This window comes from Haplochromis burtoni, unplaced genomic scaffold (genome assembly GCF_018398535.1).
Source record: "Haplochromis burtoni strain Fernald_Lab_line unplaced genomic scaffold, NCSU_Asbu1 Contig_8, whole genome shotgun sequence".
In the NCBI taxonomy this organism is placed as follows: domain Eukaryota; kingdom Metazoa; phylum Chordata; class Actinopteri; order Cichliformes; family Cichlidae; genus Haplochromis; species Haplochromis burtoni.
Genome location: NW_024582369.1, coordinates 1,266,888 through 1,293,293, shown reverse-complemented (window position 1 = coordinate 1,293,293; position 26,406 = coordinate 1,266,888). Strand labels below are relative to the sequence as shown.

The 26,406-nt window shown below is 40.7% G+C and overlaps 2 protein-coding genes across 5 annotated transcripts in view; one reads left to right on the top strand and one right to left on the bottom strand.

Annotated features, from left to right (window-relative positions):
• Nucleotides 1–8: 8 nt before the first annotated feature.
• Nucleotides 9–12,679, top strand: kif25 (kinesin family member 25). The gene is made up of 15 exons (XM_005914543.3): nucleotides 9–389; nucleotides 536–601; nucleotides 2,184–2,306; nucleotides 3,825–3,966; nucleotides 4,945–5,048; nucleotides 5,134–5,219; nucleotides 5,317–5,356; nucleotides 5,437–5,504; nucleotides 5,599–5,673; nucleotides 5,856–6,002; nucleotides 6,121–6,297; nucleotides 8,117–8,271; nucleotides 8,366–8,611; nucleotides 9,922–10,077; nucleotides 10,264–12,679. The coding sequence occupies exons 1-15, from the start codon at nucleotides 321–323 to the stop codon at nucleotides 10,413–10,415; spliced, it is 1,806 nt and encodes a 601-aa protein (XP_005914605.1). The 5' UTR covers nucleotides 9–320; the 3' UTR covers nucleotides 10,416–12,679.
• A 101-nt stretch (nucleotides 12,680–12,780) lies between these two features.
• Nucleotides 12,781–26,406, bottom strand: part of wasf1 (WASP family member 1) — a 64,716-nt gene continuing 51,090 nt past the window's right edge. For 2 of the 4 annotated variants that reach the window (XM_042225983.1, XM_042225987.1), the window contains exons 6-11: nucleotides 24,436–24,519; nucleotides 20,947–21,003; nucleotides 20,058–20,221; nucleotides 17,812–17,991; nucleotides 15,230–15,798; nucleotides 12,781–14,502 (exon numbers count right to left, since the gene is read on the bottom strand). In XM_042225983.1, the coding sequence (XP_042081917.1) occupies nucleotides 14,345–14,502; nucleotides 15,230–15,798; nucleotides 17,812–17,991; nucleotides 20,058–20,221; nucleotides 20,947–21,003; nucleotides 24,436–24,519 (1,212 nt within the window). In that variant the 3' untranslated portion in view covers nucleotides 12,781–14,344. The remainder of the gene's footprint in view (nucleotides 14,503–15,229; nucleotides 15,799–17,811; nucleotides 17,992–20,057; nucleotides 20,222–20,946; nucleotides 21,004–24,435; nucleotides 24,520–26,406) is intronic. The other 2 variants (XM_005914546.2, XM_042225994.1) reach the window with 2 other exon arrangements.

Sequence of the window (26,406 nt, the reverse complement as noted above, 5' to 3'; positions counted from 1 at the left end):
TCGGTGGAAAGTGACAAACACTTGGCCGCATAAACACAAATAACTCCCAACACCTGAAAGTGAAGAAAGCCAAGTCATTAAAAAAAATGCTGTCATGCTCAAATCACAATTAAACGGTTATTGTTCTCATGCCAGTATGAAGGCAACATACTGTAGTCTGCATCTGCCAAACACAGACAGGTAAAACAGAACTGAGAGAGTTGCTGCTGAGCATTGCTAATCTGATTATGTGACCTGAGAGGACAACACATGATCAGCTGAGAAAGAAAAGGGACGAGGCCAGGCAAGCTGCTCTATACTTGCTTCCTTCCTTCTAGAAAATGCCTCTATTTATAAACCGAGACCAAATATTTGCTCATCAGGTACACCTGCTGGAGCACAAATTAAGGGTGAGTCATTGTTAGACATTAGGGAATGGTTTATTAGATTATTATTGGTTTATTATTGGTTTATTAGATTTTTTTTACAAGTTACTGAACATGAGTTGTGCAAACTGCATCCCAAATCCTTCAGGACACATTTCTTCGTATTTCAGAGTAAAGAGGAGAGAATACTTGAACTGGAGACAGAGAATGCCCTTCTTCATTTAAGACTTGCAGAGGTGAGAATACTTTTGACATCTAACACACATATAGGCTCATCTTTAGCCAAAAAGTAGATTTTGATCATTTTATTCTAGTATTTTCCTGTCTGCACCTTATTTATCATGGTTTTTCATGGACCTCAAGCACAGCTTTTGTGTGCATAACTTCTTTCTTTCTTTCTTTTCTAAATTATTTTTAGTGCCAATAGGCGTTGGAGTGTGCTTGTGCACTTACTTTAAATGCATGAGGTTTATTACACCTTAGTACTCACGCTATGTGCGGGAACATTCGAATCGGTCTCTATTTGAGTGCTTTAAATGGATGGTTAACTGAATGTGTATCTAAATGGCACATTGGGACAAAATGGATCATAATTTCTATCAAGCTGTTTCATTAGTTAGGCATGTAGCTCAAATGCACCAGAATTATGTGCAAATGACTGTTACCCCCTTCACTGTACTTTACAGATCACTTCATCCTCATTTGTTTTTTTCCCTTCCACTCTCTAAGACTTAGATCCATAATTTATTGGGCAAAGGCACATTTTATTTTGTACACCACAGTACAAAGGCAAACAATGAAGAAGTGATTGAAGTGCAAACTTTCAGCTTAAATTAAGTGTTTTTACAAGAATTTGGCAGTAACTTTTTAGGACTTACAGCTATTTTTATACACAATCCACCACCTTCAGAGGCTATGAATTGGACAACCAAACATAATTTTAAATATAAGGATTCTTTTTGTTACATGGATGATGATGTTTTGCTTCTATTTGACTTCAGTTTTTTCTTCAGTAAATAAAAACCACATTCTCTCAGGTTGAAATCAGGTGAATAACTTGGCCACTAAAGCATATCATATTTCTTTGCCTTAAGGAAATCTTGGATTGCTTTTCCTTTGGATCATTATCCATTTGCTGGATAATGAGTGCTGTTCGATCAGTTTTGCAGCATTTGTCTCAATGTGAGCAGAGAGTATAGGTCTGTACACTTCATCCTGCTGCTTCTATCGGCAGTCACATTAGCAGCCCAATGTCATCACACAACTGCCAACGTGTGTGACAGATCACGCGGCGTCCTTGAGATCTTGAGCTGATTTTCTCCTTCTCCATACTTTTATGTAATCTTGGTTTCATCCGTCCAAAGAAGTTTTTCAGAACTGTGCAGACTCATTTTGATGTTTTCTGGCAAAGCCTAATCTGGCCTTGTTGTTCTTTAGTGTAACCAGTGGTGTGCACCTTGTTGTTAACCCTCTGTATTTCCATTCATTGATCGCAGACCTTAAAAATGATGTGGTAAGTTTTTCAATTCAATTCAATTTTATTTATATAGCGCCAAATCACAACAAAGTCGTCTCAAGGCGCTTCATAGATACAGAGAAAAACCCAACAATCATATGACTCCCTATGAGCAAGCACTTTGGCGACAGTGGGAAGGAAAAACTCCCTTTTAACAGGAAGAAACCTCCGGCAGAACCAGGCTCAGGGAGGGGCGGCCATCTGCTGCAACCGGTTGAATTGAATTGTTGATGTTGAACTACGTTTTAACTTCATATAAAAGAGAAATTTTGATGACTCACTTTTGCACGTTTGATTTTCAGTGTTCGGGTAGACAGCGCCGGGACCATGATGAGGGAACCAAGGCTGTGAACGATCATCAGCTTCAGAGTAGTACACGGAAGATAACCCAATCAGCCCTCATCAAGCTTCTCTCAGGGGTTCAGGTAAACATATATTGAGATGTGTGTATATGTGGTAGATAGTAACTTGGGTTCAGTTCACTTTACTTCAATTCAGTTCAATTGTTTATTTATATAGTAGCAAATTAGAAAAAAAGAAAAAAACCCAACAATCAGGCAACTCCCTGTGAGCAAACACTTTAGGATAGTGGGAAGTGGGAAGCCACGACAGGTTGGGAGTGAGAGGGGAGAGAAGAGAAAATAAATAAGAGAGCATAAAGAGACAAAACACAGACTAAGGGAGGAAGAAGACAAAGGCATGCTGCAGTGTTGTATTAACATGTGTTGAGTGAAAAGACAGTGGTGCAGTCAGCACCAGTCTGAGCTTATAGCAGCATAACTAAAGGAGGCTTTAGAGTCACCTGATGCAACCTTAACTATAAAATTTACCTTAAATCTTAAAATTAGACAGTGTCTGTCTTCTGAATCTAAATTGGAAGCTGTTTCCACAGAGGAGGAACGTGACGATGAAGGCTCTGCCTCCCGTTCTACTTTTAGAAATTCAACAATAGGATAACTTGGTGGGGCCTGATTGTTCGAGATTATGTCAGTCATGATGATCATGGATTTTAAATTCAGTTCTGGATTTGTAAAGGAACCAATGAGGAGAACCCAGAATAGGAAAAATCTGGTCTCCTTTTCTTGTCCCTGTCATTAGTCTAGCTGCAGTGTTTTGGTTTAACTGATCTGTTTAGGTCGGGTTTAGATATAACTGAGTATCATCTTCATAGCAATGAAAATATATGCAGTGTTTTCTAATATTATTGCAGAAGAGAAGCATGTATAATGTATATAGTACTGGTCCCAGCAGAGCGCCCTGTGGAACTCCATGACTGACTTCTGCATGTGAAGAAAATTCCACATTTACATGAACAAATTGGAGTCTATCAGACAGATATGATTCAAACCCCAGCAGCCCAGTTTCTTTAATGCCAATAGTTTGTTCTAATCTCTGTATTAAATTATTGTCATCGAACGCTGCCCTGATCTCTAACAGGACAAACATAGACATGAGTCCACTGTCAAAGGCTGTTTCTGTGCTACAATGTACTCTAACTCCTCAAAGAAACTATCCCTCTGCAAACTATAAGTTAGCTGTTTGAAACTTGGCTTTCAAGAAATGTTTACATTTCAGTGCTGGAGATTGGTGTATAATTAGCTAAGTCAGTTGGGTCAAGTAAAGGCTAAAGAAAAAGCTATATGTATATCCTCCTGAGAACCAGCCTATTCATTTATATCCTGTGTAATTTGTTTTTTGTCTATATCTTTTGACTTATTTGAGCTACCATACTAAGTCCTGATGTACTAAATAGAGGACATCCTGGGCTTTCCATTGATATTTCATGTGTTTGGGTGGCCTCTTTTAGCTCCAAAGAGGCAGGAAATCACAAAAAAGTTGAAGGGGAAGGTCCTTTTTTCCTCGGTTCTTAGGAGAATATGTATAGTTAGGAAGGCTTTGTGTAAACACTCCCTTCATTTGTCCACTCTGTGTGTTTGTGGCAGGCTGTGAAGCATGACCTGAGTGAGTTGTTTGCAGTGTATGTGAGTTTTGCCACCGAGTTGGAGGAGCAGAGCAAGCAGCTCCTGGAGAAAGTAGAGCAAGCCAACTCATCTCTGAACGGTCACAGTGAGGATGGATTTCAGAGTAAGTATCTGAATGGAACCTCAGGTTAATATTAAAGTAGCATCTGTAGGCAGTGACGGTGATACTTTTGGTGTTTTGAAACCTTTTTTGTTTAAAATGTGAAAACTGCAATGCATCCCGAAACAGTGAAGCAGCAGTTAGAGGAGGCACATCTTAAAGCATGTGGACTCTGACTTTAGGATTTCATTTGATTGACTAAAATTTCACATAAAATTATTTTTAGGCTGACAATAACAGTATTCAGAAGTTTAAGATGTTAAAAAGTTCTGCTGCAGATGTCACCAGCTGATCACAAAGACAGAAGGATATTAGATAATGTTCAGGTAAACCTGCCAAAAAATACGATGCTGTAAGTTGATTAAAACTAGGTGCACTTTGATATATGAATACCTTAATATCCATGTCTTTTACTGTATATTAGTGTCAGCTTTCTGAGACGATATCCTTTATATTAAAGTCCAGTCCATTTTCTCAAAGCTTCCCCAATAAAATAAAAGTATTTTCTTATAGTTTCAAATAAGGTTTAAACACAGAGACAAAGTTGTGGCCTTTCACAGTTCATTTTTACAGTCATGATAAAAATCAAATGGTATCCTTTTCAAATTCTAAGGTTTTACATATCAAAATATAATTTAAAAAAAAAAAAAAAGATTTACTGGTCTGAAGCATTTAGGTGGCATCATCCCAGCAAATTCAACCCAAAGTCAAGCTGTGCAATGATCAGAGAAACTGCAAAAAACCCAAGAGCTACAACTCAAACTCTACAGGCATCAGTTAGTATGTTAGTTGGTGTAAATGTTGGCGTTCATCTGAGGTTGTGTTGTTTACCTGATATGTAGAAGTTTAGAATTAACACAGGGTGCACTTTCTTTTTACCGTGACTGGATATGTTGCTAAAAAGAGGACAGCATGATGTTGAATATTTGTGTGATACACTGAACCTTAGTTCTGACTGAAAAATGTGCACACCATGTGCAGATTTGCAGGTTCGTGTTGCAGCCCTGGAGCACTCTCTGGAGGAAGAAAGGGAGAACTGCAGGGCAGAGAGGCGGAAGCGGAAAGAACTTCACAACACACTGGTGGTAAGAAGACAAAAATGTTAGATGATGGAATAAAAAGAAAGAGCTGCACTGAATCTTTTAATCACTGATGTTTGTTTCACTTCAGGAGCTCAGAGGGAACATTCGGGTTCACTGCAGGGTGCGTCCAGTTCTTCCTTTTGACCAGATCCAGTCCTCAACTTCCGGATCAGGGTGAGTGAACAGGCAATGCAACATGAATACACAATTAAATGAAGAAAAGTTGTTAAAAATGAGAGAACTTAAGATAACCCAGTGTTTTCTCCATCAGGTCTGCATCATCAGAGGAAGTAATCCAAGCAGTCAGTGATGTCAGTGTTGCCGACTCTTACAAATTATTTTCATTGATTGCTGCATACCTGCCTTTACTTTAATCCCTCTTTTTATTTAGGATACAGTGATGGTGAATTGCATGAAGGCGGGGATGCTGGTGCAAAACAAAATGTTTGAGTTTGAGAGGTAAAACAATATGCTGGCATCACCATACAATGGACGACATTTCCCCAATTATTTTTCAGTTGTTAGTGACTGTGGCAATGTGCACTTCTTTCAGGGTACACGGACCAGAGGATTCCCAGGAGGCTGTGTTTGAAGAAGTCAAGTCACTTCTAACATCTCTGCTGGATGGGTGAGCATGAAACTATGCGGAAAAAAAGAGCTCTATATCAAGTCAAATGTTATTCCGATGGATTAATTCAACTGTCTTCATTTAACACTCTGGTGCGTGAATGAGCGGAGCAAACTGAGCAGCATAATATGACTGCATGGCTGCGACAGTAATTGAATGTCACCTTGCTTCCTGCCTTTCAGCTATAATGTGTGTATCATGGCATATGGGCAGACAGGCAGTGGGAAGACTCACACCATGATGGGATCCCAGTTCCTGGATGAGCTCTCAGGGACACAGCAGGAGGCACAGCAGGGTATTATCCCAAAGGCTGCTGCTGAGCTCTTTCGGTGAGAGAAAAAAGGGTTGGATGTGTTTCTCAAGTCTTTTTTAGTAGTTTGATCCACAAGAAAGCATAATATCTACTTTGTTTTGCTTCTTTCCTTTCTGTTACCATGTGATGCCCAGGCTGATCTCTGAGAAGCCTGCAGAAAGTCACACAGTGGAAGTGTCAGTGATGGAGGTGTACAACAATGAGGTGTTTGACCTGCTGGCCAGGGATGAGCACAGCAATGCAGCTGGCCAGAGACGGGATGTCATCACCACCGCCTCCGGTGCCAGCCAGGTCCCCTCCCTCACATCTGAGTGAGTAGAGCCAGAGCTAAGATACAGCAGTTTATGTGGGCTTTTGTATGACTGGTCTACATACTAGAAGAGCAATATACTAGAAGGCTTTTCATAAAAATACTAAGACCAGTGTACCAATCATCATCATCACCATTCATAAAAAAGAGGGCATGTATACCGTTGGGCCCACATGGAATTACAAGCTGTCCTCCTCTGGTTTTTCAGACTTTATTTAGTTCTTGATCACACAGACAGGAATTCTGCTCTTGGCCACGTTTCTGGATGTAGTGGGCAGAGAAAAGAAGCTCAGCCCACTCCGAGCTAATCTATGAACACATGTTTATGAAGCTTTAAAAAGATAAGACGCCAGAAATTCAGCTCCGAATTGAAAAGTGGTGAAAATGAAGCTAAAGGAAAGCAAAAGGGTGACTCCTGACTCCTGATGAGCTCTCAATTGCTTGAAAGGTTTTTACCCTTAGCAACTTCATAAGACTGGAAAGTTTCACTTTTTTCAGCAGCAGAGTTGAAAAAAACGAAACAGCTTAATCCTTAAACCTTCACTATTTTCTGTTTATTGGCTAAATTAAATTAAATCTAAAATGAGTAGTGGTTGTAGTAGAACATTTTAACGTCAGCTAACAATCATTATTGCTTCACAGTAGTTTGCCTTTGCCAGCCCAACGAACACATATTTCCACCCATACAGGTCGTGCCTCATCTAAACAGAAGCCCTTAAGATAGAGGTCGCTGTTTGTGAGGTCATTTTTGATGGTCTGGATAGCTTCTTTCCCCATAATAAATAAAACAATCATTTTAAAACTGCATTTTTGTATTTATCCGGGTTATGTTTTTAATATTAAAATTTGTTTGATGATCTGAAGCGTGTAAGTGCGACAAATATGCAACAACAACAAAAATCAGGAAGTGGGGAAATACCTTTTCACAGCACTGTATATAGTGTACATGCTTCAAATATGCATGCTACAGACACATTTTCAGCCCAGCAGCAAAGCAGATCTGTGTAATCACCACCTCTCCATATCACTGGCACTATTGCTTCTCTTTGTTCACTAAAAAACAGGTTTAAATTGTCTCGTATTCCTCTAGCCATTAAACGTCTAAACACTGGTGACAGCCAGCTTGCTGCAGCAAAGCTAAGTTTGCCATGTGTTTTACCACAGACCAGCTCACTGTTGAGGATCTGTTATATAACTCAAAAATTCATGTGCCAATTATGACAACATCCATCTCTCCATCAATTTTTCTTACTAATTATTGAGGCTGGATTGAAATCACGTGATATTCCCATACACGTACATGGAACAAGCATTTCAACATAAAAGCATACAATATATGCAGACAAAGACATCCTCTAAAGCGCCCTCAGCTGTGCTACAGATGTCTCCTAGTTTGACACAAAGCCCCTGGGACCCTCACAGCTGATTGCCCAAAGCGGACAGGCACACTGGGACAGGAAGGTAATATAGAAACTAAGAAAGTGGAGCTGTCAAAGAATGCAAACAAGTCTAATCTGATTACATATGGCAGTGAAAGTTAGTAGAAAGGTTGTTGTTCCTCTAGATATTGAGTGTTTTACAATTAAATGAACAAGCATTGTTGTCGCCTTTTAAAGCTGATTGTGAATTTTTAAGAAAGCCTCTGATGTGTATCCAAGAATCCAAGAATCCAAGAATAAAACCAGCAGACTCCACAGAGCAAAGAAGAACTGCAGATTTGACTGATAATATATTAAAGAAATCTAAAAATACTGAAAACAGTTTTAGTAATGTAATCTTTTTTTTTTGTATTTTAAGGACTTTCCCTTTATGTTTTTCAGGCCCGTGAGTAATGCCTCTGAGGTGATGCAGATTATTAGCAGCGTTCTGAAGCTCAGAGCTCACTGTCCCACCCTTGTCCACGCGGACTCATCACGCTCTCACCTCATTGTGACCCTCACGGTTTCCTCCAAGAGTCCCAATGCAGTGGCCCTGGGTGAGATGCATGTCTGGGAATTCATTGAGGACCTCTTTCAGTGACCTGCCGTTCACACGTTCTTGCATCGTAACCCTTTCGCTCTTTCATTCAGCCCGCAGGCTACAGAGTGCGAAGATGGACATGCGGCGCTCCACCCAGAAAGAGTGGTGGAGTCCACGCTGTCGCCGTGCCAACCTCGCCGCCCACCACTCAGCGGACGAAACCTCTGCAAGCCCCGCGTCCTCTCCCTGCTCGACCCCGTCCCTTTCTCCCTGCCCCTCCCCGAGACACAGCATCACTCAGACTCCGTTCAGGACAAAGCTTCAGCTGGTGGACCTGGCTGGCAGCGAGTGTGCTGGTAGGTGCTCCATGCAGGAGGACATTCTTTGAAAAGGTTGGCATTCTGGGAAGTGGTTTATGGTGCAATAATTTACTGGGAAACCGGAGAATCGAGACATGACAAATCTGCCTAGTGCTTAGTTTTCCATGACTATTTTTTAGTCTGTTTGAGCTAAATATGATTAGAAGTTTCTTTTTTTCAGTCAGAGCCTGGACTAGGAACTACAAAATGATTAATCAAAAGACAGACAGGATAGAGCAGACCAGAAGATTTAGATAAATACAAAATCCACTAAGAAGACAAAAACAGCAGTAAAATTAACAATAAATTTAATAACATTTAATAAAAAATTTAAACAATTTAAAAGTTTAAAGTTTAAAAGATTTAAAAGGGTATTAACTGGTCATGAAAGCCAAGTCAAATAGATATGCTTTCAATCTTGATTTAAAGGATTGGATAGAGTCCAAGGCTCGAATAGAAGCAGGGAGGCTATTCCAAAGGTTGGGTGCAGCTGAAGCAAAGGCACGATCGCCTCTGGTCTTCAGTCTAAACTTAGGTTGGGCCAGGAGTAATTGACTTGATGATCTTAATGCACGACAAGGAGTATACAGATTGAGGAGGTCAGTGAGGTAACTGGGTGCAATGTTATTCAGGAAAACAAAAGTAAAACAATTCAGTTCAATTTCTTTTTGTTATACTGCCAAATCACAACAACTGTCACAACAGAGCGCTTTAAATTGTAAGGTAAAGCCCTACAGTAATGGAGAGGAAACCCCAACAATCAAAAAATGCCCTTTGAGCAAGCACTTGGCAAGAGTGGGAAGGAGAAGAACCAGGCTCGGGGAGGACAGCCATCTGATGTAACCAGCTCTGGCGAGGGGTGGGAGACAGGACCAAAGTTATCCTGTGAAAGACAGCCAGAGATTCTCTTTCTAGTCCCTGTCAGTACTCTCGCTGCATTATTTTGGATCAACTCAAGACTTTTGACGGTGTTTTAAGGGCATCCTGATAATAATGAATTATAATAGTCCATCCTAGAAGTAATAAATGCATGAACTAGTTTTGCAGCATCACTCTGTGGCAGGATGTTTCTAATTTTAGAGAAATTGCCCAAATGCGGGAAAGCAGTCCTGCATATTGCTATAATATGCACAGTGAAGGACACATCCTGGTTATAAGTGATTCCTCACAGTGTTACTGGAGGCCAAGATAATTCCATCCAGAAGTATGTGGTTAGACACCATGTTTCTAAGATTTTTAGGGCTGACTACAATAACCTCAGTTAGAGAGCACATTATCTAACTTTAGGCCGTCTAAATGTGTCCCAGGTATGTCTGGAGTTTCAGGTGCAGCTCTCTGGGAGTCATCATGTATAAACCGTAGTCTCTCGGCTCTGTCCGATGTCCTTGGAGCTCTGGCTGAACACAGACCACACATCCCTTACAGGAACAGCAAACTCACTCATCTGCTGCAGGATGCCATAGGTGAGTCACACACACATTATTTATTCTTTTTATGTCCAGTGACTCACTATTTCCCGTGTCCGGGTCTTCTGGAAAAGATTAACTCAGCTCCACAATAACCAAATCCAGGGTTGAAATTTGTGCCCAAAAATGACAGGAAAAACCCATCTGTCTTCCACCTTATGTACCTCTCATTTCATCCACCAGGTGGTGATGCCAAGCTGCTAGTGATGCTCTGTGTCTCCCCGACGCAGCGCTTCATCACAGAGTCCCTGCAGTCTCTTGGTTTTGGCACGCGGGCACGGCAGGTACAGAAGGAGCCACCCCGAAGAAAAAATAATAGCCTCAAAGTTAAATAAGAAAGCAAAGGAAGATCTTTAATATAGATCCTTTATGAGTCATTACAACAGATAGAAGGGCGAGTGTTATAATAGGGGCACAACATTCACCCTTATATTCTAGCCTTAACTAGTATAAGAGTATTTTTGATTTTGCAGTTATTGGAAGTTTGGTTACTTTGTGCTGGAAGCAGATCACATTTTACCCTTTCCAGAGTACTGTTTTCCTTACTAATAATTATGCAGGCATCTTTTAAGAAACATACATATTTATGCATTTACTTAGAATTTAATGTCCTAAAGTTTTCTGAAACTACTGATTCTTAGGAATGCTGTGTGCAATGACATTCTTGCAGTGCATGTGTAGTTCATGATATACAAACTTAGTACATGTGAGAAGACTTTATTAGCACTTTATTAAATTGATTAAAGCTAAAATAGAAAACATGCCAACAGCAAACGGAACTGCACTATATATGGAAAAACAAAAGCTGTTTTAATCCTAAGGCATTCTGCTGTAAATTCATTTCAACACTACCTACCCCTGCTTTGCCTTCTCTTTTGTTTTGGTTTTCCACCCCAGCATTTATGTTTACACAGTATTTATACACATTTTTGGTTACATATTAAAAATCTTTCTAAAGATTTGATGAAGTAGAAAAGTGTATCCGTATTAGAAATAAACAGCTGACATGCCTGTTCTTGTGTAATCAGTCTTAAGAATCCTATAAATAAAAAAAGACAAATCATTTAAAGTTTATGGCTCACGCTTTATATACAAATTACAGTGGGCTGTAGTTCCACTAAGCTCTCACTTCTGTGTAGATAACACAGGGGGATCCATGCACGTGCAGGTAGGGAGCTATAAAGTTATTAGCCCAATGCGACATAATGCATCAGTGTGATCCTAAAATACACACCCTAATGATTATTTGCAAATGCAGTTTCAGGTCTGTTGACTCCAGTTTAATGCTGGGAAGAAAAATCACACAATTCCCTCTGAAGTGAACCAGTTGGACATCTTCCCAGCACGAATAGAATAACACACTGTATCTGGTAATTAAATCTCTTTTTCATCAGCTCCCCTTAGTTCCACACACTCGCACTTATTAATAAGGCTTCCTCCTACCAGCAGGCTGCAAACTGCGAAATGTTGTGATTCTCTAATCCGTGCAGTCCCAAAGCTGGCATGCTATTGAGGCACGCATGTCATGTGCCACCCTGACAGGAAAACTGAAAGGCCCAAAGTGGGTTGTTTTTTTTTTTTTGTTTTATCTTTTGTTTTGTCTTTTGAAAACAGCAGGCTTAGAGGATAAAGAGTGACAGAAGAAAACAAAACTATGACTTGAACAGAAGTGAGAAGATAATAAACAAGGAAACTACAGGAGTGTTTAGGGAGGTGACAGACGAGAGGAAATGTGAAAATGAGCTGAGAGAGAAACGGGAATGAAGGAACGTAAGAGTGTGAAAGCACATGTAACTGAACTTTTACTTCAACCTTCACTCTTTATTTGCGTTATTATGTTTCTAACAGGATGAGTTTTTGTACAGCGTTCAGGATATGGATCATCTGTTGAAATTCTCCTTTACACATAGATTACCTGGAAACAGATTGATAGGTAAGAATGTGTATTTCCCAGCCGGTTGGTTAGTGTTTGTTGGAGGTGGCAGGGAGTCACTGTGAAACATGTTGCTTAAGCCCCAGCCATGCAGATCTACAGACTGGTCAGTGACCCTCCCTAACAACCACAATTTGCTAGGAAAATATATTGGTTAGTGGTTGCTTGCAGTTGCTTGGTGAAATTGGTTGCAAAAAACCCAAAAAACCTCGTTCTGAGTGCTTTGGTCTCTCAGCAGATTATGGCGAGCCAGGAAAGCCAAATATCACCAAATATCTCCTCAAACCCATCTGTTGGCTCAGCTGGCAATCAAGTTTAGCAATCAGCCTTTATTTGGTTCATGTCAGCTGGAAATATTTCCTTCAATTCCCCCCAAATACTGGAAATACCTTACAATCTCCCAAATTAAATTTGAGTTGTCTCTTTTTTCTTAATGAACAGATATTTGTAGGTTTTTCCACTATATTTAAGTATTTAATTCATGTCATAATTATAAAAGCAAAATTGCACCAGCTTAATGAAAGGAGCAACTCGTCTCTAAAAGCAACTGGTTCGAGGTCTTGGCCATGATCCAGTTACTTGTGAATAAATCTGCACTTTTGGAGGTTTAGGGGCCGCTGCTCTTATTAATTTCATTTTTAATCTGTGTAGCACACTGAGAAATCATGGCTTGTGTTCAACCGTAATCAAATTAAGCTAACTCGGTTATTGTTTTACAGAGAACAGGACTCCGATCAAGCAACCTCAACAACAACAACAACAAACCCTGAAACATAACATTAGATTTTTATTAATTCAAGCAAACTGTTACAGTAAACAGTTACATAAGTTACATGGTATACAGTATTGATCCAATCTTTTTTTTCCTCCTTTCAACTCCCTCCCCCCCAGCCAAACATAGAAACAGCGAATTCATACAAGCGCAGGCAAGTAAGTAGTAACAGCACAATACATTCATCAACTCAACGATACGTTTTGTACGAACAATAAGGCAAGTAGAAGAAAAAAACAAAACGAACGAACGGAAAAGGATGGCAGACATTTCCTTTCAAATGAGCCAAAACAAGGCAGAATGTAAGCTTCTTGTCTTACGCCTCAAACGGCAGTACTACGCACAGCTGTAGTCCCAAACGAGGTAAGGCTTCCCGTTAGTGAGCAGTTAAACAGTAAAAGGGGATCTGAGAGAAAAGCTGCCATCAGTGACGTTGACTGGTTTGCATCTGGTGTCAGTCAGATTCCCAAAACTCGAAAAAGTTTCTCTCTGTACGCTGTATTTTTTTAAAAATTTTTTTAATAAATCAGGGATAATAAGAGAGGCAGGAATTCTGATGTTTATCTACAGAATCAAGTTGCTTCCACCGTCCATTTCTGCGGCAACGAGCGTGAGAAAATGAAGGGAGCTCGATATAAACAATGGCTTAGTGTTTCTCTTTGACAGCGCCTGATGTCAACAATAGCAGAAATGGCTCCTCTGAACCCAGACAGCTCAGTATCTAGGCATACATTTCCCTGGGGTAAAGGTTAAATGTAAGTGGATGGATATGCACACATGTGACCAAAGCAGCCATATGGTTTCCCCCATCATTTCAGCCATACAATAATTATCACATGACACAGCAACACAATCTTTTGCTTGTCCTTAGTGGTAAAGTCATTCCTGATAACAAAAAAAAAAGTGTGTGGGGTGGGGGGGGGGGGGTGGGGGTGACGACAACCCAGCCTGTGGTCAGGGTTTGATACTACTGGCCTGTTAAAACAAGTGTTTCAGTTGTACTAGGTAAATAAAAGATGATTAAAATAGAGCAGCATTCACTCAATGCCATGTTCAGCAAAACCATATTGGAGAACTAAAGATAGATGCAACAAGCCTTCATTTGTTCTTTTCAAATTTCTTCTTTGTTTTTGTTTTTCCCCAACATCAAGGTACAGATAAGAAACGAAAACAAGTGGCTCTTCAAAAAAAGTTATCTTCGTGTATACCAATAGTAAACATGAGGGATTTCATCACAAGAAATCCAGCCGAAACAAAGTCGCGTGGTAGGTGCAGAAGAATGAATTCGATAAAAGAGAGAGAGAGAGAAAAACGACTCTTGGAACACTAGAAAGACCGACAACGGCGACGTGGAGTCCCTCCACTGAACACAAACCACAACCAGACAGACATATGACAAGATATAAACAAAAAAAAAAACAAAAAAGAGAGAGGAAAGATGGTCGTAACGGTGTTTCGGTTCTTTGATGTCGAGGTGTGGAGTGCAGGGATGCGATACTGCTGGAGGGTGGGGCACCTCCATGCTCCCGGTATTCCTTCTGTTCTCTCCCTCGCCGCCGTCATTCCATCCAGTCTCCTTCGTCAAACTCGGACTCGTCCTCGGAGTCGGAGTATTCCACGGCGATGCGGCGTGACAGGATGGTGGCCACATCATTACCCACTCGCTCGTGCTTAGCCTCTTGTTCTCGCTGCTCCTCCACTTTTCGCAGCTGTATGCCTGCAGCAGGGAAACAGAGAAAGATGATTACATATCATTGCTCCTGAAATTCCCGATTAGGATTATAACGACTACAGCAACAATAACTTGGATATAGATGAGTATTTATCCTGCTTTATTAAAATGTATTTATGTGAAATATTAAAAACTGGTCTCCGATTTGATTAATCTCAATGAAGCTGGATCTTCTAGACACAGCGTGACACTGAGTGCAGCACCTGCTCCCACTTGCTATTTAAATCTGTTTGCAAGTGCCAGCCAATCAGAAGAAAGCTTGCTTAAAGGGAGGGGTAAGAGAGCTAAGAATGAGAGGCTTGTTTTATACAGTAGATGAAACTGAATGCAAAGCTAATCTAATAGAGACCAAGCTAGGTGTTCTTTTCTCTAACCATTTAGTGTGAAAAATGAATCCTATGGTCCTAGAAGAGTAATGAAAAGGGCGGTAAACAAAAGAGTGGCATCTTCAAAGTTATTTCACGGCCTTCTTTTACAGATTTACAAAAATACAGTTATCTATGATGTAAGACGAGAAAAGCAGCAAAGATTGGAGGAAGTTTTGCTTCAAGACAGGCTTAAAAATATCTGAATATATTCTCTTATCATCACATGCAGAGCTGACATTACACAATCTTTTCAAGATTTGGAGGCAGTTAAGCTGCTACTATGAAAAAGTGGTCACAACATGGTTTTAAAGAACTATTTGCACATGCATTTACAAACACTTCACCTTTTCTGATAGCCTCCAACAGGACGCTGCGTGCATCGCTGATGGGTGGCAGATTGGCTGGATGGTGCCTCTTGGTCCCCACGTCGTGGACGGCGTGGGGGGGAGGGGAGGCCATGGCTCCTGCTGAAGGGAAGGCGGGCACAGGTGGTGGCCCTGATAGGCACGGTGATGAGCTCCGCGCTCCTGGGAGGGGCAGGGGAGGTGGTGGCGGTGGAGGAGGCAGGATGGTGCTGTCTGACTGAATACCAGAACCCGCGGATGGACCTTTGTCCAGGACCTGCTGGAAACGAGCTGGAGATGAGGAGTGGAGGGGAGGTGCCACGGGTGGAGGGGCTGGATGGAGAACACCCGGGGCTATCTGGAGGGGAGCGGGGGGAGGCGGGATGGCTGGGGGATGCTGCTGGACTGGTAGAGGAGGAATAGGAGGAGGAGTGCCGCGCAAGCCTGTGGAGGGTAAGGGTGGAGGAGGAGGGGGCAGAGGGGGAGGCGGAGGAGGAGGAGTGTTGGAGTTGTGGCCTGCTGTCCGGGCTGGAGACTGGGGTCTGCTGTCGGAAAAGCCCGAGCTGGAGCTGGAGGGAAGAAGAAACACGAATGAGGTGGAGGCAGTGGTGGTGCACTGCTGCGGCTCTTTAAGCCTTTCAGAGTATCTGAGAAAACGCTCACCAACAGGTAAAAAGGAGGCTGGACTTTGGTCACCATGTGCTTCATGTGCAAAATTTGAGAGATAATTGAGGTAACTTCAACTTTTTCCACTTGGGAAGATTGTTATATGCCATAAATTCTCTCAAAACAACACCCACCAAAACAGCTTGTATATACATGTGCACTTCAGTTACTAGTTATTTTTTTTAATTAATAGTCTGACAAAATATATGAAAACTGTATATAGCGATAGAGGTTATGAAATGTAAACATGCCAAAATATTATGGTTCCAGCTGTCTGCAAATTGTCTAGTTTTCCTTTGGTAATCTTGATCATTTAAAAGTGCATTGAACAAGTGTATGCAGACGAGATCAAGATGATCTGGTGAAGTTCAATCTGAGCATTAGAATGGGGAAGAGAGGAGAGAGGATATCTGGTACGAGGAGAACAGTTTAACAAAAAAAAAACCATTGAACTAGCAGCTTAGTCAAGCCTCAAAATTGACTAATATTTGCTCCACATTTTGCAGCGCTGAGTGTGATCAGCAGAAGAGCACATTCCACCTGGCAGGGACAGTCTAACACCAGGCTTTGCATTTTCCCAATTAAACTTTCTATGAAACTAATTTGACTCAGACTGCGAAAGAAGAACATAGCTGCTTATTTATATCCATGACATCCACCTTTTTAGCCTCAGACCATCTGTAGCACATCATGCATAATAAAACCCCCCCATAACTCCAAAATTATCTCTATCATCTGTCTGAATTTTTAAATCTGTCACCGACAAATGCACGTGTGCCAAGTAAAACGGAAAGCCTGACTATTGTAACGACAGAAACTGCCTGTTCACAAAAGGTGCATGTCAAGAGCCGAGTTTGTTTCGTTCTTATCTTTTCAATTAAAAATGTGCAGCAATGCGTCAGAAGCAGCTGCTGGGAGTGTGGAAGTAACCATAAATACAGCTGCTTTGTGAAACTGCAGAGTTGTCACAGGAGCATGGATAGAGTGACGAGGCCAAAGTATTTCCACTTCACTGTCAGTTCAATAAATTAGAGGTTAAAGATCACCGAGCAACCGGCTTATTGTAACTTGCACATTAAAGACAAGAGTGTGAATAACAGTGGCCGTTCACTGATGCCGAACCTGCGGGGGTTGGTACACCGCTAACACTGCGACACAGAGGAATGTGTCCACAATCAATCCTCCTCCTGTGGTGAAGGAGAAGGGAAAAAAAGGCACAGCAGGAGGAAGAGAAGACGGAGGAAAAAATAAAGTGTGGAGTGTTTCCTCTCAGGACAGCAGCGCTACTTAATGTGCTGTAGTAAAGGAAAGTTTTCAGAGGAGGTGAAGCGAGAAAATGAGATACAATGGAACATGGTGACGGAAACTTTTAAAATGGCAAAAAAAAAGGAAAATCAGCACGAATTAAAGGTCAGAATAAAGTAAATAAAAGAGCAAGAGGAGAAGGCAGATGCAAGGGCAAGTGCAAAAAAAAAACAAAAAAAAGAAAAGAAAAATCAATGCAAGATTTCTCCAGTGTTACCTTAATCATTCCCTCTGATCTCTTCATCCTTTCAAAAACAGCTACATAAGTGGCCAATATGTGCAGCAGAAAAACAACCTGTAATATGTTCAGTGGCCTTAACACACAGCTGATCCTGCCCTTCAACAAGCCTTTTTCTTATTTTACTTCATCTTTGTTCCACACACTCTCAAACCACACATTCATCAACCTCTTCAGAACCAGTAATTGAAGGTCGGTCTATGATACTGACGGATGTGTATGAGAAAATGAGATAAACAAGGCTAAGAGATGGGGAGGGAATCGCAGTAGTTACAGATAATTCCTTAGCACTTTTTTTAAACTGCTTGAAACACACATTTATGTTTTAGGTGTAGGTAGAACAACAAAGTGAAAACTGAGGCTGATGACTCACCTGATCACAGAAGGTGGCTTTATCTCTCCCAGTGGGTGCATAGGAGGTGGCGGCGGTGGAGGGTCGTGAGGTCGGGAATACATTCTGTCCCCTGTACGGTTAAGCAATTCGTTCATCTGAGTGTAGGGCAGCGCCGCCAGTGAGAAGGGCCCGTCCAAATGCTCCATGTACAAATGAGTCCTGAGCAGAGAAACCCAGTCATTCATTCACACTGTGTTTGGTTCAGCTGTGAGTCTTTGTGTGTGTGTGTGTGCAGTTTTGTGTTCTTTGCACTTACTATTCTTATCCGCATAAAGCTCATCTGTCAGAACTTAAATCATGTCACTTAAACAAAACCTTACATATTCTGGGTAGGTGGAGGTGCTGTATATAGAACTGAGGTATGTTCCCAATCATTTTACCTTGTGTGTGTAGAATATTTATAATGTATTTAAAAAAAAATAAACAAGAAAAACAAACACAAAGCAAACTCACACACAAAAAACAGAAGATATACTAATACTAATATACTAATTATATTTACTGTGGAGTTTGTGTTTGATTAAACACAGCACTAAGACTTTTTGATGATCAGAAATTATGTAGTAATTGGGTCATGGAATTCACAGAGTCCAGTAATCGTAGCCAGCAACACTTAAGAACACAATGCAAAAGTCCTGAGCAACACATGATTTGAGTTTTCTTAAATTTGAAAGCCAATATTTAGTATGACCACCTTTATTCTCCACCACAGCCTGAACCTTTCTTGTCATTTCTTTAAGTCGTCTTCAGGAATAGTTCTCCAGGCTTCTTGAAGGACATTCAGAGCTCTTCTTTAGATGTTGGCTGCCTTTTGTTCTGTTCTTTGTCAAGAAGATCCCACGTTGCCTATACGAACCAGTATGCTTTTACTGTACTGGCAGCGTGTTTGGAATCATTTTCATGCAGAAAAATGACAAATTAATGTTTTCACTCAGAGACCATCTAGATGGTCTTGTATGGGGGATCAAAATCTGATGGTCTATTTCTGTGTTCATAATTCCATCAATTTTGACAAGATCTCCAACAACACTGGCTGAAATGCAGCCCTAAATCATGACAGAGCCTCCACTGTGTTTTACAGATGGCTGCTGTGCCTCTCTCCTGATCTCCACACCCATGATGATTCGAAAATCATCGAAAAATGTGGAATCGTCACCACATGAAACTTGTTGTTCAGTTGGCATACCTCAGCAGTGAGTGGCTTCTTGACCAGCTGAGGGTTTAGATCCATCTCTCAGGTCCTGAGTCCAGTCTTTGCAGGATTTCTTTCTTAGAACAATTTTTAACTCTTCATCTGCTGGGAATAGTTTTGTAGGCCTACCACGTCTTCATTTCTCCTCCACTTGTTTAGTTTCCTCGTTTTAAGGACACTAAGCCTGAAGAACTATTGCTCAAGACCCTTTTTTTTTTTTTTTTTTTTTTTTTAATGTATGAGGATGACTGGCTTCTTTTAAGCAAAATACTTGCGCTCATTATGTTCTTTAAGGTCATGTTTATGGTTTCTTCTGGCCATTACAAAGATCTGGTCACACAATATACATATACACATAAAAACAAGTAAGTAAAAATAAGTAAAGAGGCACTTTTCATAAAACAAACGTATTCACAGGCCACAAAAGTATACACTTCCTGTTTCCATTTCTCAGCAGTTTAGAATATTTTTTTATTCACAAGAATGAATTTCTGCTACAATTATTCTGTTGACAATGCCGTTGCAGTCTAGGTGAGTGCCCATCAAAAGACACTGTTATCCACAACATTGTAAATCAAACGCCGACAACCGCATCTATGGTCCATTTGCTTGAAATCTATTCTCATCAGTGCTCGCAGAAAAGATTTTGTGTCAGCTATCCACGCTACTGACAAATCCAACAAAACTACCAATTTGCATAAAATGTTTTCTTATTAATCACATTGACTGGCAGGGAAATTACTGAACACGAGTGGCACTGCAGCTCTGAGGCACAATAAAAGCAATCACAACTGTGAAGGACCTTAATCATCCCTTTTGTGGCTGCATTTCCCCAGTGCCACAGAAGTGAAAATTGCGTGAACAGATTCTCTGTGGACAGGACACTATTTATTTTTGTCCATATGATTGATTTCATCCTGCAGATGAATCTGTTTTTATCAAGTTTTTCAGATTTTCAGCTCTCATGATGTAATGTGCACGTTATTTCCACCAGGTGACACCTGACTAACTAGTGCCATCCACCTTCACTCACCTGTTGTCGTGATAACCCGCAGATCCGTTGGCCTCTCTGTGTTTGTCTTCAGGTAAGTCCTGGGCGAGCTCTGCCCCCAGTGCCAGTTTCTGCCACTCCTTCTTACGATCGTGAGGTGCTCGCGGTATCTTCTCCGGCTCGTGTGGACGGTCGATCGCCTTCAGCTTTAGAAGAGGAGGCGAAGACGGTGACGGGGATGGAGGGGGATGGAATAGTTAAAAGGAATAATGGGAAGTGGTGGATGAATCCACATGAGGTGTTTTGGGGATGACAATGAGGATGAGAGTGGAAGGAGAAGAGCAGGAGACAAAAAAATAATATTAGCCATTAAATATATTTTCCAAAACTGATGAAGGATTGTTAAACATTTGAACGACAGAGCTTGAAAATTACAGTCAAGATTTATCAATGCAGAAGTAGAAAGAAGCGTTCACACACTCAAACAACCAAATCCAAAACTTAATAACTGATCCAAACTGTCCCTCTTTGTAATTTACTTTAAGGTGCCAAATAAACATCAACCTACCACAGCAGTCTTAACAATATCTGTGCTTTCTAATCATCTTAAACTTAAAAGCACATTTTTTTAAAGGGGTAGCGCTTCACAGAAAATACTGCATCACACAAGCTTGGGAGCAGGGAGTGCTCATTGACCGACTGAATCAAATTGTGGGTAAATATTTTTTTCTCCAAAGATTAAAAGTCTATAAAGAAAGATGGGTAATATTTTGTGATAATCTCGTGCCCATCGTCAAACAGCAATCCCTGACTCCCAGATTTCAGCATGACTGATTTGCAACAGAGGAAAAAAAACAGCAGCAAGCTGCTGAGGTAGAAGTTGTTCTTTTTTTTAGTTTTTAAATCAAATAATCGCTGTTTTTTCACATACCTGCCCTGGAAGGTCTAAGTACCTATAGACCTGATCATACATGCGGGGGTCCTGCAACTACAAGAACAAAAACAAAAACCACAAGAGAAGCACCAGGGGTGAGGGGACGGGGTTCAAAATAATCAACACGGCACAGGATTGAGCACAGCGCTGCTGCACACAGTCAACGGGGACAAAAACAGAGTGGGCGGTGAGAAGTAGGACAAAAGGGAAAGAGGGGGGAAAAAAGTGCTGTTAAACAGAAAAATGACAACGTGCACAGCGCGGGGGACGTCACAATGGCACGCAAAGACCCACACACACCCACGGTGAATATAACAGAGCGCCGCTTCATCCCAAACAGACAGACTAAGGCAGAAAAGGAGAGATCTCACTGGAATGAGGGGAGCAAATCTACAAAGGTGTGTTTCTACATGCGATGCACAGCAACAACCCACACTGGAGAATGACATGCAAAACAGAAAATGCACACACTCGTGCTAGCCAACCCAAAACAATGAGAGAGCAGATTATATTAAAGAAGGGCAATAAAAACATAAAGGGGACTTTTCACAGTCAATCTAAATATAAAGATATGCATGAAAACACTTTACAATCTTTAGTCAACTTAAACCAGCTAACAATATAAATCAATGTGAAAAATTATTCTCAACGCTAAACATAGACAACTGTAATAAAAGCAAACTTACGAACTAATAAAATAAAACGTATTTATTCTGCAAAAACTGGATAAAACAAATGAGTTTGGCTTTAAATATTATGTTTCTACTTTCTATCTTCTTGTGGTGCTCAGCTTATTTGCTTTATAAAGGACATGCATGTAAATTTTCACAAATATATTTACAGTCGACAGCTGCGTATAGCGTAGATATTAACCAATACACCATTAACTTCAGTTTGCAATTAAGAGTGAACAGCATATTGGTTCAGGGACTCTTTTCAGCTGCTGGTCTATACACAGCTGGCACTTTGGAGAATATTTACAGTATGTGGGAGCAATTGTGTTCATGATAACGAGGGATCATCTCACCCAGTACAAGTGCATCATGTGGCTGTGATTTAAAGAGTTTTACAAGAAGAGGGGGGAGGACTGCAGCACAGGAACACTGTTTTTTTTAAGGCTACACAGACAATACCTGTTAGTGGGATGCTTTTATGATGCATTTTTTTGTGCCTTGTTTTGACATTAAGACAAAAAAAAGAAAGCACAGACATGCTTGTGTGTTAGTAATTTAACAAGACATATTTGTGCTGATTATGAAAACACAATCCGTTTCAAATAAAACTATTTACAACACAAGCAGATATTCAGTTAGGGTATCAAACAATACCAATATTATATCTAGCTGTAGACGTACCAAACAAGAGTGTGAGTGTGTGTGAGTGTGTGCGCGCGCACTCAGATGAAGCATGTTGGCTGAGGTGACAGGTTGTGGACAGCATCTTCTCTGGTTTGGTTAAATGATGCTGATTTTGTTCGCTGAGAGAATAAATTCCAACTGTAACGCACATCGATTCGGTTCTGAATCATCGTGGCCTATTATCCCTGATGAGGCATCGACTGAAGAAAAGCATCTCCGCTTAAACGCACACAGTCAGACACACAACCGCCTCCTCCTCTGCTTAAACACATTAATATATCTTAACTAAAACTTTATTATTTATTAGATTGTCAAGACCTTTTACCGTGTCTAAGCTGCGCTGGGCCTCTAAAATCCAGCTGCAATCATCGAATCAGTTATGAGTTTTACTTTTCCTAAACTCAACTTTCTGAAAGGTTTTCAGTTTTAGCCTCGTGGCAATATAACATTAAATAACACTTGAAATAAAAATAAGCTAATGTACTATAAAATTCCATCTATGGGTCTATAGACTATAATGAGTGAATTTTTTGCTTTAATGACATAAGAAGAAGGGTTGGCAGGAAGGACAGGTGGCAGTCAAACGTATAGTGTGACACAAACCGTCCATCAAACAGAGTGTCTGAGTGATGGCTTTAATGCTGTAGTGCAGCAATCAATGTGAAAATAAGTTTTTGTTTTAATGGAGGGGAAAATAGATTAGATAGTGTTCGTACAAGAGAGAAAATGAGACATTTTTTTCTGTGAGCGTGTGTTTGTAAGCGTGCATGTGTGAGTCACAGCTGTTATATATGTAGCTAATTTTCAATGGGCTGTGTGCCTCTGCTAGGTCGTCATCTTTCATCTGAATGGACTGGTACTGGCAGAGGAAGCGCCGCTGTGTAAGCACAGTGTGTATATGCAACACAGTGGTTATAGATTTATTTTATATACAGACTGTATTCCTGTGTGCACACCTGTGTCCAGACCGTTATACACACTACAGGCATCATTTGTGCGATCATTTGTGCGTATAGTTTCAACTGACAGACTCAGCAGAATCGTGGCTATGTAACCCCCCCCTCCCCAACCCCCATCACAGGAATGCCCACAGAGGCATTCAACCACTGCTGACAATAACGCTAACCTCTCACAATATGCACACATAGCTGCTGCTGCTGATCTTTGTAAAATAAACCATTTGGATGCAAATCCTTAATGAAGCCTCATGTCAATACTGAAATAAAGTCCTAGCAAGGTGAAGAAGGCTCAAAAATAGCCAAAATATGAAAAGTTACTGATGCCTTTACTGCAGCAAAAGCAAATGTCTTCCTGTACAATGCACTCTGACGTGTGCTTTTCTCAGTGTGCTTTTGTAACAATCCAAGCAGAAGACGTCCCGCTTCATATGTCCTTTAGTGTTAGTTTGACCAAACCACAAATCAAAAGACATGTGGAGGTAAGTCAAAAGCACTACCAACTACCACACAGGTAAGTTACTGCTCTGAGTTGTTTTGCAGTTAGTATAATGAGTTCTCAGCGCTGTATCCCAAATTCCTTATTTTCAAAAGGTGTGCACTGACACGCCTACAGGTATGGCTTGAAATTATTCATATTTAAACTCAAACAGTACACATTTTTTTTATGTCATTGTTCATTGCTCATCGTTAGACTGCACTAAAGACGTAAACATAAAGTATTATTAGAAGATTAGAGTATATTAGAGTATATTACTATTAGAGTATATTATTATTAGAGTATATTATCTAGAAACACACAAAAGATGTTTTACTGAGCAGCATACTTTGTGTGTGTTAAAGCCACAGCCGTATGTATTTAAAGCACATGTAACCACAGGCTATGTTTAAAACTTGAGTTTTGTCATCTGCCCTTTTTTGTAGATTGTTGGTAAAAGGCAGTACACATCAAGGGCTCTTGCCCCCCCCTTTTTTTTTTTCTTAAACAGAACTGGGATGCAGGTAAGTGTTAGAGGGTTGTTAGTGATGGGCTTGAGGTGGGCAGCTCACTTGCCCAAAGCAAACCAGAGGGGGGAGTGGAGAAGTGGGAGGATAGAGAGGGCTGCAGGCCACTGCAAAGCAGAGCAGATGCTCTGGTGGAGGTGGAGAGAGGACAAGGGAGAAGCTCTTACCTCTGGGGGAGTAAGGGAAGGAGGAGGGGTTTCAGAGAGGACTCTTATAAGGCTCTTGGGACACACAAGATAAGGCATTTCCAGCTGCACAGAGTTAGATAAAGATTCAGAAAATAATGTAAAAGCAACGGTAGAGAAGAACAAGGACAGTGGAAGCTAGATCCTGAAGCAGGATCTTGACTGAACTTTACTGTTAAAACATTACTTGCTTTATGCTTTACATAGTATTAGCACTTAGCTCAAAATTTAAGCTAAAATGGAATCAAAAAGCTGTAAATTGACTGTAGACAAGCTGAGTTCATATAAATATAGCTAGTAAATTGGGGTAAGAATACTGCACTGTCTGCTTGTCTCTTTTTTGCTTATTAGCCATCGTTGCTATTGCAGTAACAAGCTATTAAACTAACACAGCTCCACTAGCCTGCAACAAGCCATAAGAGCAACAGAAGGAGGTGTACTGTTATGAGGCAGGTGGCAGAATTATGCCTTGCGTTGTAGGTGCAGATGTCTCCTCTACATGTGCCATAGTATCACAGAAATTCGATTAGAAATAAACAGTTTCTCATACCAGTCTCCTAAAGCAAAACATCTTGATAGTTAAGGCTCTCTAGCATATATGCAACAGTGACTGCAATGTCGTTTCAGAGTCATTACATTTACTCTGGATGACTTAAGCTTCATGAGAACCTGAACACAATGCAGCTGCAGATCTGTGACTATCAGTTGGTGAGCAAAAAAGTAAAGGACGACATTGTCAGTGGAGACATGAAAGTGACTTTTCTATATCATGTGTTAAAAAAAAAAGAAAAGCCATTCCAGTCCCACTCAGGAACAAATGCTAGAACTGCCCACTATTAAACAACCAACACCCACTGGTGAACTGGGAGCCATGTGAAAAAAATGTATTCCTGCTTATAGGGAAGTATTTAAAATTGGGGGGAAAACATCAATAGATATCTGCTCCAGCCACGAGTGCTTTAATGAGACAGGAATAGCAGAGGAAGAGCAAAGGGGATTCTTCATAAAGGGGATTCAGATGTTGGAGATCTCAATGCCTAGTGGACCCAAACACTGATCTCAAAGAGAAACACACGATTTTCCGTCTTTCTCTCTGTTCATGTTCTTCTCATTCGCTGAGACTTTCACCCTCTGTTTCCTCTGACTAGCTCAGCACATAGTCTACTGCTAATCCACTGAGGCTAACACAGAGGCTAATGAGATTAGGAAACTGCAGGTTTCTTCCCCCCTCTCTCTGCCATATGCTGCTTTTCATTTATCACTGGCTTCTAGCTGGCTGGGCCTGTGAATACCACAATTTGTTAAATGTGGCTTCAGTCTAATGATTAGTGATGTGACCATGTAAGAAAATAGTTTGGGGATGAAGAAGATTAAATACAGTGCTGGGAAACACTTACATGTTTGAGATCATGAAACTAATTTATGATATTAGTTAACACAGATTTAATACAAAATGTAGTTAATTAATGAAATCATCATTTATAAAGTGGGAAAAAAAAAAACAAAAAAAAAACTATCCAAACCCACCTGGCCCTGAGTGAAAAAAATAATTGCCCCCTAAACCTAATAACTGGTTGTGCCACCCTTGGCAGCAAGAAATGCAATCACTTTCACATTGCTGTGGAGGAAGTTTTGTCCACTCTTCTTTGCGTAATTATGTTAAGTCAGCCACATAACTGTTCATTCCAAAGCATCTCAATCTGATTTAAGTCCAGACTTTGACTAGGCCAGTCCAAAACCTTGTTTTCTTGAGCCATTCAGAGGTGGATTTGCTGGTGTGTTTTGGATCACTGTTCTGCTGCATAGCCCAAGTGTAACTGAGCTTCAGGGCATGAACTGATGTGGGGACATTTTCCTTCAAGGTTTAGAGAGCAGAATTCATGGTGCCATCAATTACAGCAAGTCCTGAAGCAGCAAAGCAGTCCCAGATCTTCACACAACCACCACCATGTT

Coding starts and splice junctions, on each gene's coding strand:
- kif25 (XM_005914543.3), top strand. CDS start 321: ATGCCTCTATTTATAAACCGAGACCAAATATTTGCTCATCAGGTACAC. Junction 5,049..5,133: donor AACTTCACAACACACTGGTG/GTAAGAAGACAA, acceptor GTTTCACTTCAG/GAGCTCAGAGGGAACATTCG. Junction 10,078..10,263: donor TCTGCTGCAGGATGCCATAG/GTGAGTCACACA, acceptor TTCATCCACCAG/GTGGTGATGCCAAGCTGCTA.